The sequence below is a fragment of the Apostichopus japonicus genome, chromosome 10, assembly GCF_037975245.1.
Source record: "Apostichopus japonicus isolate 1M-3 chromosome 10, ASM3797524v1, whole genome shotgun sequence".
In the NCBI taxonomy this organism is placed as follows: Eukaryota; Metazoa; Echinodermata; class Holothuroidea; order Aspidochirotida; family Stichopodidae; genus Apostichopus; species Apostichopus japonicus.
Window position 1 is genome coordinate 14,179,011 of NC_092570.1, and position 14,415 is coordinate 14,193,425.

General features: G+C 38.6%; 2 protein-coding genes across 4 annotated transcripts in view; one reads left to right on the top strand and one right to left on the bottom strand.

The window, feature by feature from the left end:
• The window catches only part of LOC139975220 (gamma-tubulin complex component 3 homolog), a 26,297-nt gene extending 17,090 nt beyond the window's left edge, over positions 1–9,207 (top strand). For all 3 annotated transcript variants that reach the window (XM_071982951.1, XM_071982952.1, XM_071982953.1), the window contains exons 17-24: positions 189–253; positions 793–928; positions 1,492–1,699; positions 2,694–2,782; positions 3,572–3,703; positions 4,112–4,252; positions 6,458–6,577; positions 7,177–9,207. In XM_071982951.1, coding sequence (XP_071839052.1) covers positions 189–253; positions 793–928; positions 1,492–1,699; positions 2,694–2,782; positions 3,572–3,703; positions 4,112–4,252; positions 6,458–6,577; positions 7,177–7,335 — 1,050 coding nt within the window. In that variant the 3' untranslated portion in view covers positions 7,336–9,207. The remainder of the gene's footprint in view (positions 1–188; positions 254–792; positions 929–1,491; positions 1,700–2,693; positions 2,783–3,571; positions 3,704–4,111; positions 4,253–6,457; positions 6,578–7,176) is intronic.
• On the bottom strand, positions 8,602–14,124 carry LOC139975224 (mannose-P-dolichol utilization defect 1 protein-like). The gene is made up of 5 exons (XM_071982958.1): positions 13,877–14,124; positions 13,022–13,087; positions 12,659–12,791; positions 10,864–11,068; positions 8,602–10,041 (listed from the first exon to the last, which is right to left on the bottom strand). Exons 1-5 carry the CDS (start codon positions 13,983–13,985, stop codon positions 9,793–9,795), a joined length of 762 nt encoding a protein of 253 aa, XP_071839059.1. The 5' UTR covers positions 13,986–14,124; the 3' UTR covers positions 8,602–9,792.
• Between the last annotated feature and the right edge of the window lie 291 nt (positions 14,125–14,415).

The following is a 14,415-nucleotide window of genomic DNA, read 5'->3' on the forward strand; positions in this document are numbered from 1 at the left end:
TCAGTTCAGCTAAGTCAGCGATGAATACGACAAGCTTGAAAATCACCTGTCTATCCAAACACACATAGGAAATGTATCCATGGTAACCAATTTCATCGACAGAGCAGAAATTGGGCCGGAAATGAGAGAGATTCATCAAACATTTGCGTAAATTGAACTTAATTTTGTTTTTATCTTAATTGTTCCAGGCTATGAGGAGGTACCTATTGCTTGGGCAAGGGGACTTTATCAAACACCTTATGGATCTTCTCCAGTGAGTATAGAGGGTCAACTTTAACCCCCTTTCTTGTATCCATTCTCCTTATCCCACCTTCCTTCCATATAAAATGGTAATTTTGCCAAAATCTTACTATATCTTGGAAGGATAGTGAAATCAGTCGATATGAAGTCGACATTGGGACTCCTCTCCATCCACGCCCGAAATCAATAGAGGGCGCTGTCACATCGATCCTATATAGTTCTCCGAAACTTGGCAAGTTGCAGTCCCTGACTGCAGATCACAGAGGTGCCGCGAGTTGATCACGATAGGAAAAATATATAATTTTGTTAGTACTTGTTGAAGAAGAGATCTTTTGAAACATATTTTTGAAGTTTCCAAATCTAAGGTATTGTTTTTAGGCACCTCAAATTGCATTTTCTGATTCACTTTTCTCTTTCGTACTAACTGCGAAACAGTCCAAACTTATAAACCACTTGGGAAGTTGGAGAACTGGATCCAGCATGCCATATTTTACATGGTTCTTGTATTGTTGGTGTGATCATGTGATTCTTCCCTCTTCTCTGTGTCCATAGGGCTGACCTCGTCAAACCAGCCCAGTTTTTGTACCTTCACAATCTCACTGGAGTCCTGGAGACCGCAATCAGAGCTACAAACGCCCAGTACGATGACTCGGAAATTCTGGATAGATTGGACGTTCGACTGCTGGAGGTGAGTTTCCAACGGTTAAGTTTTATAGCGACAGATTCACACACTGGAGAGGTGTCAAGGTCAAAATCGTATACTGAGTAATCGCAATCTACATTTACCTATTTGGACATTGTATCAGATTTGTGTATTACTCACATTATCAATTTTAATGTTTCTATATTTCTGTCATGTTAATAATAATAATAATATTCCACTTTTATATAGCGCTTTGTACCAGCAATAGGTCTCAAAGCGCTTTACAGACAATTTGTTACCCCTGGTCCATGATAACCTGTCCCAGAGACAATCCCTCCAGGTGGCTGCAGTTATATACTGCGCCCAATGACAAGTTACCTCACAGGTACCCATTTAACCCCTTGGTGGAGAGAGGCAATTGAAATAAAGCATCTTGCCCAAGGACACAACGTAGTGAACTACGCCAGAATCGAACCAGCAATCCTTGGATCACGAGTATGATGCCTTAGCCAATCGTCCACCACGCTCTCTACTCTTGTTGTACTTTCCTATGACCAAATTCAAAATTGCTTTTATTATATTTTGCTGCTTTTGTCTTCTTTCGACAGCTATCTCCTGGCGATACAGGTTGGGACGTCTTTAGTTTGGACTACCACGTGGACGGACCGATCAGTACCGTGTTTACTCCACAATGTAAGATTCTCTATCTACGTGTCTTCAACTTCCTATGGAGGGCCAAACGAATGGAGTATATACTGACCCAGGTCTGGAAGGACCAGATGAGCAATGCTAGACTTCTAATGAAAGAAATACCAGGTGAGTGCCACCAAGGGCCTGCCATCACGTTTGAGAACCAGGATATTTTTCATCCCCCCTTTTATCCCCCTCGGAGAGAGCATAAAGTTGACCAAGAATGAGTCTACATTTGAGATTGGGTGGTGGATCAACCCGGAATGACATAGCGTTGTGAAATATCGAGAAAAGAGTCACATTGATTTGTCGATAAATCAATTAGCTAGTCATAGTACCACAGTTGGCCTGCCCTTAGACTGGAGTCGATCTGTGTTCGAGGCGAAGTAGTTATAGTACCACAGTACGCCTCTACTTAGACTGGAGTCGGTCTGTGTTTGGTGCATATGCCTGCCTTTAGACTGGAGTCGATCTGTGTTTGAGGCAAAGTAGTTATACTACCACAGTACGCCTGCCCTTAGACTGGAGTCAGTTTGTGGCGTACGCCTGCCTTTTAGACTGGTGTCGATCTGTGTTTGAGGCGAAGTAGTTATACTACCACAGTACGCCTGCCCTTAGACTGGAGTCGGTCTGTGTTTGGTGCATACGCCTGCCATTTAGACTGGAGTCGATCTGTGTTTGACGCAAAGAAGTTATAGTACCACAGTACTCCTGCCCTTAGACTGGAGTCGATCTGTGTTTGTGGCGAAGTGACGAGCAAGTTTCGGCACATCTTCAATCACAGGATCACTCGTGATCACTGGAGCTTTCACAGTACAATCTTCATCACCCTTGAGAGGTCGAGAACTATCCCCAGGGGATGTCACAGTTTAGGAGTATAAACAATTATGATTTTCCCCCCGAAGTTAAATTATTTACGTTCCTCAACTTAACTATTCATTTCCAGTGGAATATTTTCATATTCTTTGATATGTAGCTCCTAAGAAGTACCTAAGCATTTCTTGTTTTAGTGTTAAGAAAAAGGTAGTGTTCCACTTAATCCATGAGGTGTCAGAAGACCAAAGTGAATCAATGAACTTGTCCTAATTATTTTTTCACAATTCTTGTTTTTCTTATTCAGAATTATCTCCCCTTCTCCACCACATTCACACCCTTGCCGCTGAGATGGTCCATTTTATTCACCAGATGCAGTATTACATCAACTTTGAGGTATGTCTAAAACAGCTGTCTGGAATTTTCTTCTCCTTTCTTGGTGAGATAATCACTAACCCACCTTAAAAATATTTTGGATTTTTTTTGTTCTTAAAATCTCTTCACTGTATCCACTGAAAAACCTTGGGTATGATTCCTGGGTATGCAAGATTCTGTAGCTACTGACTGGCGCCCCCAAGAAAGGAAATGGCTGTATAGGGATTGCAACCAACTAAGGGCTGGATGGCTCAGTTGAAAGAACACTGGGCTTGTAACAGAGAGTTCACTGGTTTAAATCTATTCCAGCTGCAGTTGGGTTTTTTGTCATTTATTTACTTAAATATTATATGGATTTATGTCCCCAACGTCGTCTTGAAATTAAAGTTGTTTTGTGTTGTAAAATATTTACCAGTCTTTGTGTTGTGTGTAGATATGTTGCCTTATGTGTGGGATTTTGTGCTTAAATATAAGTTTACCACTTAAAGAATGTGATGTCATGGGGCAGGGGAACTCCCTGTTGCAGTCACTTCCATATATATTCTAGGAGTAGGTGGAAATTCCTCATAGCACAAGGTATAGAGAAGCCTTTAATACTTCCTTGTTTGTAATATCATATCGTTTCTCAAAACAAATTTTATGTGAAAGCTAAGAATTGTGTGTCTCTCAAAAGTGTATGGAGCCTTCATCCCATCGTATATCACACAGCAGGGAATAAAACGATGTTATTGTTAACCAACTGCATAATCTCACTATATGAACTGAATGTTTCCATCTGATTGTTTACGTTCCTTGCATACATTGACCTAGGTCATGGAGTGTTCCTACGATGAATTATGGAAGCAAGTAAACAAAGCTACCGACTTGGATAAAATCATCGCAGCTCATGAAACCTTCCTGGACACCATCCTACAGAGGTCACTCCTGGACAATGAATCCCAGGTAACAGGATGGTGATGAAGGGGGGGGGGGGGGGGAGGGTGAGATGTGAGGGTCTCAAATGGAAACCCATGTATATATGTAACGAGATATGTTAAATTTACTTTATTCTGTTTTATTATAACCATTGTTTAATGACATAATATATATATTTATATTTTTTTTAATATTTAGTTTGTTACTTATGTTCCATCCAGTAAAGGAACATTGAAGTCTCAGATATATAAAATTAAAAAAAATTATAGAAATTCTTAAAAGAAACTTTGTTTGATATTTTGAGAAAGAAATACCTGTCAGACTAGATTATCCAGTGGTATATGGGAACATACAAATGTTGCAAACAAATACTCTTCGTCCTGGTATTGACCTAAATAAATGTCTCACTTTCCTGTATTTTTCTTTTCATTGTAGAAACTTCTGACCCAGCTGCGGGTCATTTTTGACCTGGTGGTTCAGTTTCAGGGTATGCAAGAAGAATTCTTCAAGGTCAGCTTGGAGGAGCGTGAGAGGCGGAGGAAGGATGTAGAGACCATCGAGGGTAGAACAGAGATGGTGAGATAACCACTGCTTGTTGTACTCATACTGGGTACTAGCAGTTGTACTCAGTGTTTTATATATTTACTTAGTACTAGTGGTGCTGCTTTGTACCTGTACTCTGATTGGCTACTATTAATTGTACTCATACTTGGTACTAGCTGTTGTACTCAGTGTTTAGTATATTTACTTAGTACTAGTGGTACTGCTTGATGCTTTGTGCCTGTACTTTGATTGGCTACTATTAATTGTACTCATACTTGGTACTAGCGGTTGTGTACATTTACTTAGTACTAGTGGTGCTGCTTTGTACCTGTACTCTGATTGGCTACAATTAATTGTACTCATACTTGGTACTAGTGGATGTACTCAGTGTTTTGTATATTTACTTAGTACTAGTGGTACTGCTTGATGTTTTGTACCTGTACTCTGATTGGCTACTATTAATTGTACTCATACTTGTTACTATCAGTTGTTCTCAGTGTTTAGTGTATTTACTTAGTACTAGTGGTACTGCTTGATGCTTTGTACCTGTACTCTGATTGACTACTATTAATTGTACTCATACTTGTTACTATCAGTTGTACTCAGTGTTTAGTGTATTTACTTAGTACTAGTGGTACTGCTTGATGCTTTGTACCTGTACTCTGATTGACTACTATTAATTGTACTCATACTTGTTACTATCAGTTGTACTCAGTGTTTAGTGTATTTACTTAGTACTAGTGGTACTGCTTGATGCTTTGTACCTGTACTCTGATTGACTACTATTAATTGTACTCATACTTGTTACTATCAGTTGTACTCAGTGTTTAGTGTATTTACTTAGTACTAGTGGTACTGCTTGATGCTTTGTACCTGTACTCTGATTGACTACTATTAATTGTACTCATACTTGATACTAGCGGTTGAACTCAGTGTTTTACATATTTACTTAGTACTAGTGGTACTGATCATGCTTTGAAACCTGTACTCTGATAGGCTACTATTAATTGTACTCATACTTGGTACTAGCGGTTGTACTCAGTGTTTTATATATTTACTTAGTACTAGTGGTACTGATCATGCTTTGTACCTGTACTCTGATTGGCTACTATTAATTGTATTCATACTTGGTACTAGCGGTTGTACTCAGTGTTTTGTATATTTACTTAGTACTAGTGGTGTTACTTGATGCTTTGTGCCTGTACTCTGATTGGCTACTATTAATTGTATTCATACTTGGTACTACGGGTTTCGTACTCGGTACTAGCGGTTGCACCCATTACATTGTACATGGCACTAGTGATCTTGTACTTGGTATCTATTACTTTGTGCATGGTACTAGTGATCTCGTACTTGGTACCCATTACTTTGTGCATGGTACTAGTGATCTCGTACTTGGTTCTATAGGTTGCACCCTTTACTTTGTACATGGTACTAGTGGTCTGGTACTTGGTACCCATTACTTTGTACATGATACCTGTGGTCTCGTACTTAGTTCTATAGGTTGTACCCATTACTTTGTACATGGCACTAGTGATCTTGTACTTGGTATCTATTACTTTGTGCATGGTACTAGTGATCTCGTACTTGGTACCCATTACTTTGTACATGGTACTAGTGATCTCGTACTTAGTTCTAAAGGTTGTACCCATTACTTTGAACATGGTACTAGTGGTCTGGTACTTGGTACCCATTACTTTGTACATGGTACTAGTGATCTCGTACTTAGTTCTAAAGGTTGTACCCATTACTTTGAACATGGTACTAGTGATCTCATACTTGGTACTAGCGGTTGCACCCATTACTTTGTACATGGTACTAGTGACCTTGTACTTGGTTCTATAGGTTGCACTCATTACTTTGTACATGGTACTAGTGATGTCGTACTTGGTTCTATAGGTTGCACCAGTTACTTTTTACTTAGTACTAGTGGTTGTACTTGATGCTTTGCACTTGTACTATTAACAATGTTTGTACTCACTTTTCTATACTCACACATGAGTACTATTAGTTCCACTCATTGCTTTCTACTTGTACTTCTCCATCACTCATAGCTTTATAGTCATAATGTTGGTCGAGACCTTGTACTCTCGCTGGGTACTTTGTAGCTGTTCTAAGAACCTTGAACGTAGACAATATAATCCCCCTCGCCCCCCCTTCTTTACCCTCAGAAAGGGGTTGGTCTTCATAAATTAACTATTTTACATTGTCATCATAATCCTTTTCTTGTCTTTAAAGGGTGAGTGGGGAACCACGCAACTAGAAGAGGAAGATAAGAGGAGGTTGCAACAAGAGTTCAAGAAAAACTTCATCCCGTCAGAGAGGGCAAAGTTGAAAGTCTTAGCCCAAACTCTTCAGGTACGTTGTTTTAGAGTAAACCCCCAAAAGATTCATCAAATTTATAAATGATTTTCTTGAAAAGTGTCATAATTACATGCATAGAAGGTAATACAGTGGTGACCATCTGTTATGCCAGACTCTTTACCTCACTGTACAACCGCAAAAGTCAAATGTTTGAAAGCAACAGTACTTGATGTGACAGACAGAGCTACTTCCACAGAGTGGACTTCAAGCTTTCTCTCCATGCTCAACCCCTCCCCTCCAAGAAATGTTGTCCGAACTGTTAGCCAAAGCTTGCTGTACCATCTTTCAATTTCTACCAGATTGAGTGAATGGATGGGTTGCAGGTGGGGGTGAGGGGGGGAGGTGAGGAGGGTGTAAATGCCTCCTTCTTGAACAAATTTGTAAACAAAATAATGTCCACTTTGGAAAATAGTGAGCCAGCTTTTAGATAAAATCCCTCTACCCTTTTCCCCTCCCACAAATAAAATTAGCCCTCTATGTCTATAACCATTGGCAATGTACAAGTAAAGTTTCTGAAGTCCATTAGAATGGTGTCTGATATTTGCAAGGTGCAACCCCTTTGACAAACTACTCTGTCAATCACCCCCCAACAGGACATGGTGCAAAAGTTCCTTGTGATGTTGACTTCGCACTCCGACGACAGCCTGAGACTGCTGGCTGTGAGGCTCGACTTCAACGAAGTTTACAAAGCCAAAGAACCAAAGTTGAGGAGTCCAGAAGTTTACCAGAAACGAAAGAAAAGAGTCTTGTAGGGAGGTAATAATAGGCTGTAAATGTGTATGTTAAAGGGTGTGTCAAAGAGCTAAAGGGGGAATCATTTATTCTGTGTAGATTTATCTGGTGTAGATTCCACCCGATAAATCTACACGGTCTTGAGGGGTCATGGACTCGCATCGGACTCGGGACCAAATGGACTCAGAATCGGCGCGGGATGCGGTAGAACAGCCAAATGTTATGCAAATTGACCGAGTAGCAGCTACATAATTGTAAATAAATGCAGCAGGCTGTTATGTACAGAAACTTAGCATTTTTTGTCCACATGGACATGACACGGATTATTAATAACTAAGGGGGTTTTCATTCAGGACCGAGCAACATCTACTCTCAACAGTACCACTGATGCAAACGTCATACTGAGATCGTTTTGGGATGTGTCAAAGATAATTTACAAGTTGATCTTGAGCAACGGAAATGGACCGTTTGTCAATTGAGTTACTATATTTCTGTTCATGAAGTGCCTTTAATACGAAGAGTAATGGTGTAATAACTCTGACCAATGTGATGTTCTAAGATCCTAGTTTGGGATTACAAGTCTGTTTTATATGTTTATTTATGGGTTATTTTTTAGTCAAATATTCAGAAAAATAACAGGATTAGTTATTCTTTGCCATGGTTTTAATATGTTAGACTGCAGACAAGATTTTCACATATTGACGTCTAGGGATCAGGAAGATTCTTCCACATGTGTGGATATAAACTTTGTGGATATACTCCTGTGGATATATACTTCGAATCCCAATGCTATGACCTTTTACCTTCGGGGTTATTATGTTTACTCTTATTTCATAGCACACAACATATGTTCTAACAGCTCAGGCTTAGCAAGTTGGGATGCAACCGCAGATTATATAAGAATATAAGAAGCTGAAAGAAATGTGTGAGGCAAGAGGGGGGTGGTGGTTTGTGGGTAGCTGAGAAAAATATAATGAATTAAGTATAATGAAAGGAAAATGAGTACACCAAAAACAGGGGGCCCAGTAACATAATTCCCCCTCCCCTCCCAGGGCTGACTGTCAACAACGTCCAGTGCTTAGTATGTACCGACCCAACAATATACTAAATTTAACATATGGTCCTGGGGATTACCCATTGATAGAGAGCATGAATAAGAAGAAATTGGATAGAAATCAATTATTCAAAAGTTCATCAGTACTTTTTTGGGGCTTTATGACACTACTTCTTCCATGTAGAAAAGAAAGGAGGGGGACAATATGGATAAAAACACTCGTAGAATTAAGTTTCAAATTTGTATCAATATATTTGTCATCTTTCCTCCATGAATTCTCCACTGTTGTATATTATGCATGCCTATTTTTAATGTTCAGATATTTGTGTAAATACAGAGTGGAATGTTAATCAATTAATGTCAGAAGAAAACTATAGAAAATTAATGCCATTCCATCTCCTCCATGGAGGGCTGGAGGATAAGCTTAAAATTCTAACACGAAAAGACAAAATGTGGGAAAAAAGCCAAGTAATTGACACAAGCATCGCACAGCTGCCTTTTGATCAACTTTTGGGTGAGATTACTGAAAAAACAGCTTTACCAAAAACTGAATCTCACAAATAAGTCCTTCCATTTTTCTTTTTACCTTAAAGAGCACACACTGAATGACCGGGTATTGTTTCAACCCAAGTTGGTATGAATGCAGCACAATTTGTTCATGATGGTTTGGGTTACATTTATCTGTTTAAAGTGGGCAGCTGTAATCGTGAATCTTAAGAAGCAAACGTTACATTACTTGCTAAAATATTGATCGGTCCTCTTTGTAAGCATGGGCACATTCAGCCGGGCAGTTTTGTATTGTGAATGACTGTAACTTGATTATTTGTTAGAAATAAAAGAAACAAGTCAAACTGTGTGTAACACACACTGAAGGATCGCAGCAATGAAACAATAAAAAAATATTAAAAATGCAATAAAAATTGTATTTATAGTTCAATGAAAGTATTGGGGTAGTAACTATCAAGTTTACTTAAATATTAAATTGGCAATTCATATCCTAGCACACAAGATATTACTTTGACCCGTTAAAAATTAAAATACCTCATTCACAACACCTTTCTACTTAATATCTTTATTTTGTGCATACTGCCACAAAGAACACAACAACAAACCACCACCTACCCCCCCCCCCCACCGTACCCAATTTTGGACATTTATCATTATCACTTCCCATTCAAAAGATGATACATGCGGAGTTGAGCTAAGAGAAATTTCCCAACACATTTGTTAAATAGATGGGATATAACTTACATAAAATTTCTAAAAGAAGAGGAACTCCACGTCTCTGGGATCCACCCCAACCCCCCCCCCCCCTTCGCCCTGTATTAACTCAATTCCGCAGGTATCTGATCGTTTAAACATTCCATATCCGTGAGTACAAACTACAAAAGGAAGACCTTAAAGAAACCAGTTTGGCACAATTTTAATAGGATTTCTTTCCCTTCTGTTTGTCTATGTAGCCTATCGTTGCATTCCAGTAATAAAAGATTTGGCTTAGAATGAGACTATTGGCCAAGGCTGATATAATATAGACCCAGGTGGTGAGGGTATCTCCCGTCTCTTGTATGGTGGTGAAGATCCGGGCGTACGATCCAGCTGTCAGCAAGAAGACCGTGATTCCAGACAATTGACCCGTGTGCCCATTTCTGTAATTCGTCTGGGCTTGAATAAGCTGTGGGTGAAAATAACATTTCCAAAGAACAAATGGTTACTACAACAAACAGGAGATCCATGGTTTGGAGTTATGACAGTCCCACAATGATCAACTCACTTTCAATTTGCTGTGCAAAAGATTGCAAATCTTCTGTGACATTTAATCCTTCTCATTTTCAAATTTGCAGCAAATCTATATCCAGATCTTCCTTTCAGCATGATGACAAGTAATATCTTTTGCAGGTTATATAAAGCTACTTTTTTCAATTTTTTAATAAAAAAACGCAAAAAGAAAAAAAAACTCAGAATTTATAACATACGATCGTGATGTGGAAAATTCCCACCAAAATCAGTGACAGGGTGAAACAATTCCTTTCTATTTCTGCAGCCATGAAACATAAGGAACTTAGGAAAGATTGTTCACTCTCATAACTTTCACAACACACTTCACCCGATACTCCCCAACCTCCCTCCCACAACTGGAGTAAAACACACACAGATACATTCAAATTTCCTTAACTTAATCGCAAGTACCTCATAAAACAAATTACATGACATGAAACTGACTGGTTTTTAACATTTGAAAGTTGAAACTACTTACAATATTGCAAATAAATATTTCTTTCAATGGGAATAATTTGAGAAATTTAATCAAACTTAAATTCTAACACAAAAAAAAACAGCTTGAATTCAAATTGTTTTTACAATCATCCATCTACAATTTCTCAAAGGAAATCTAGCGGTTGATATATATATATATAAAATGACTCGCACTGGAACATGTTTTGAAGCATTTTCCTTTTGAGATGAAATATCTGAAAAAAGCCACATTTTTTTTTACCTTACTGGAGACTACCAAGAAGATATTTGAGGCTTGAAGTGAAGCAAGTACATTCATAGGTGTCATGCCAGATAACAGGAACCACATAATCCCAGCATACACTCCCAGAAATCCAAACGCAGAGGTCTGTTTACCACTGAAGACCAGGCACATGAATCCGATGGTCGACGTCTGTATTGCGAGGAATAGGGCTTCGCCCCATGCCCTGTACAGAATGATGGAGAGAATAATAAATGTACAGTCTTTCAAGTTTATAGTGTAAAGTATTAAGCCAGAATGTAGCAAGACAACAGTATGAGGTCAAGTAAAGTTTCCCTTGTTGTGAGTAAAAGTCTGAATATTCAAAAGGTTCTCGGCGTGAGTATAAGTACTTTAAGCCTTGTCTTGCACAGCTATCTGTACTAGCTTTTTCCAAGACTCCCAGAGTAAGAGTACAAGTCCTTGAAGGTGACAACGCATACAGGCAGCTTTGCTAGGACCAGAGTACGAATGAGGACTCTTTACAAGTCTGGACAGTCAAGAACTATAATGTCAAACAGCTGAATCACAGTAAGCCTTGTATAAATTTCTAAATACTAATCTACATTGGATATGACTTGATAATACACTAGTATTCACATTTACTCTATGGGGAAAGTCATTTTAATGACCAAGTCACACAACACTAAATGTTGGCATAAGGTTTTTTCAGAGAAATGAAAACAACAACGTATTTTTGTTTTCTTCGATCTGGTTTTAAGGAACAATTTTTTGTAACAAACTTGACTATTTTAATGGATATTCTGGTGGCTGTACAGCTGGTTGCTCTACAAATGTCAAAAAAATCTGCAAAAACTTTGAAGAATACAGTAGGTGCCCAGATGGCATAACACTAACAGACCACTTAACGATGATCAACTTCCTCAAGTAAGAGAAGGTTTAGCCAGTTGAAAAAGGTAAATATTCAATCAACTATATCTCAAGTTTAGGGACAAGATCTCAAGATATGGGGTTTTCTCCTCAAAATAACATTTTACATCAACTGCTCCTGAAATAGTGGGAACTAAAGGCACAATTTCAAAAACAAAATATATACATAGAGACAGGGAAGCTCTTTGCACTTCTAACTTCTCAATTGCTAACCTATGAATCACAGACAGATATCTTATCTTTAAACTGAGACACATTCAATAACCTGTGATGTCGGACCAGTGGCGGAGCTAGATGTATTGGTCAGGGGCGCTTTCGACACTATCTAAGCGGAGCGTCACCACAGGTTGGCGCGGAGTGTACAGAAAATTTTTGAGTAAAGATACTCCCTAGATCCCCGGAAATGACCCTTTCCGGGCCTTGCTAATTTGCAGATAAACGAAGAATAAAGAGGTGTCATCGCCATTTTGTCAGAAAATTACACCAACAAAATGTGACAAATGTCAATAAGTAGATGAGAGCGCAATAAAAAAGTCAATAATCGCGAATAAGTAAAAAGTGGTGAAAAGCTGAAAAGGAGCCAGCAGTCCATTTGAGTCCGTCAGGGGGGCATCCACCCCCTGACTGTATGGACGCTCCGCCACTGTGTCAGACGGCAGCAACAAATTATTTAAAGGCTTCTTGTGTTCCTTTGTTTTCTTGTTTATTAAGCAACTGGGACATGTTGTTATAACCTGCAAGATTAAATGTTACTTGTAATGATGTAGACTTTATGATACTTAATATTACTATACACACTGCTTTAATGCAGTTGTTTAAATTTCCAAATGGTATCACATTCAAATTTGGAAAGAAAACAAAAGCAATTAAGAAGAAATGGACTTACGAAAATGGATATGCGTTTGCAACAGAATACGCCCACGTGGCTGATATAGCTATCAGCTCAAGTATCACTCCCAGTAGACTGATGCCTTCAGCACTTCTGGAGCCTGCAATCTTTATAATTTGGGGAATTTTAACTGTCAAAATACAAAATTCAGGTAAAATTGCTTAGAGTGCCAATACATGAGTACCTCATAACACATGAATTTTACTGGAAGTTTTCCCTCCACATAATGTTACCTAGACAATAAAAACTGACCAACCAACAAAACAATATATACCAAAGATGATGTTACACATCGTTAAATTATTATCCATGGTCTGTATATTAAACCTTCCTGATACTTGAAACTGGAAGTTAACTCACCAAGAACCGATCCTAAAATAATGCCAATGCCCAATCCTTTACTAATGGCAATCTTCAGGCAAGGAACTGAGGGAATGAAAACAAACACAATTACTTGAATTAGTGAATGAGCATCGGTGGTGAATTTAAATGCATTTGAAAATTGGCAGCTATGAATAAAACTATCTGGTCCCAAATTATACAGAAGGATGTGTAGAACAACAAGACTTAAATATAACTTGAAATCATGATGTAAAGCCACTTGAATCTTTGTTGAACCTTCTTCTTAGAGCATTGATCAGGGAATCAACATACAGTTCTACATGCTAGTGCCATTTACTAATCATGTACCAGGATACCCAGTACAAAATTGAAAATAAAGACCCTGTAGTTAATATTGAAGTTGAAGGTTACAAGTGACATTTATTTGACCTTCAGATGTTATTGATGGCTTTTAGGTATGTTAGCAACAGTATACCCTGATATCGCCTATCCCCCACATTCCAACAAAAGTAGGCCGACATCTTAGTCATGGCTCCTGTGATTAGAGATGCTGAATTGCCAGACAATATGTACTATCCGGGCCACATCTACCATAAATATTTCAGTTAGTTCAGCCTGATTTAGTTCAATAAGAATGAAGTTAAGGTGCAATCTGTTTATTAAATTTAACATAATGACAGACTTATGTAGCATTAGAAATGTCGAAGAACAGCAATAACCTCTCTAGTCTAATTTAAAGCATATAGGCTAAGGTTCCATGCCTACAAAAGGAATAGCATAGAGTATGCGTATGTACGAATGTGATATAGCCTATAGCCTGGCGTAAATCATTGATAAGTTACGAGTAGGCCTAGCCTACAACAGAAGACATACCATCAAGAAAATTGAAATTCTCGAAGAATTCTACGTAGCACGTTTCTGGGAGTACTAGCATTACAAGCCATGCAAACATGGAATCTCTCACGACCTCCTCTTCCGCCATCTTCTTCCAAAACAGACAATTTAAGACAAGAATTGGACTCGGTCTGACACGTTACCTAGTGCTGTAGGCCTATCACTGCATCGACTTTCGTTTCGTTGCCTGTGATTTTGAAGTGATGACCTCGTTTATAGCCATGCACTGGTTAAATAGTGAGTGTTTCATGTCGCTCCTCCGGGGACTTTTAGTACTGATATTGGCCTGCTCGATTTGGAGGTCAAGTTAACATTTCCTTGTTGTACCTTGTAAGTTGATTTCTTCTCTTGTCGTTACGGAGTCATTAGGGACATTTTTTCTTTAGTCCTTAATTGTTATAAAGCCGTGATGGTTTCGAAAGTACTACTGGAAATCTGATCAATTTAATTAGCATACTAAAATTTGCGGGCCTGATAGTGGTAATTGCATCCCCACTGAGTATTGGTCTGACTCATGC

Bases quoted from the DNA above. Each gene is read 5' to 3' on its own strand.
- LOC139975224 (XM_071982958.1), bottom strand. From the start codon at position 13,985: ATGGCGGAAGAGGAGGTCGTGAGAGATTCCATGTTTGCATGGCTTGTA. The intron at 12,792-13,021 runs GTGAGTTAACTT...GTATTTTGACAG, and splicing joins TATTTTAGGATCGGTTCTTG to TTAAAATTCCCCAAATTATA. The intron at 11,069-12,658 runs GTAAGTCCATTT...CATTCTGTACAG, and splicing joins GCAAACGCATATCCATTTTC to GGCATGGGGCGAAGCCCTAT.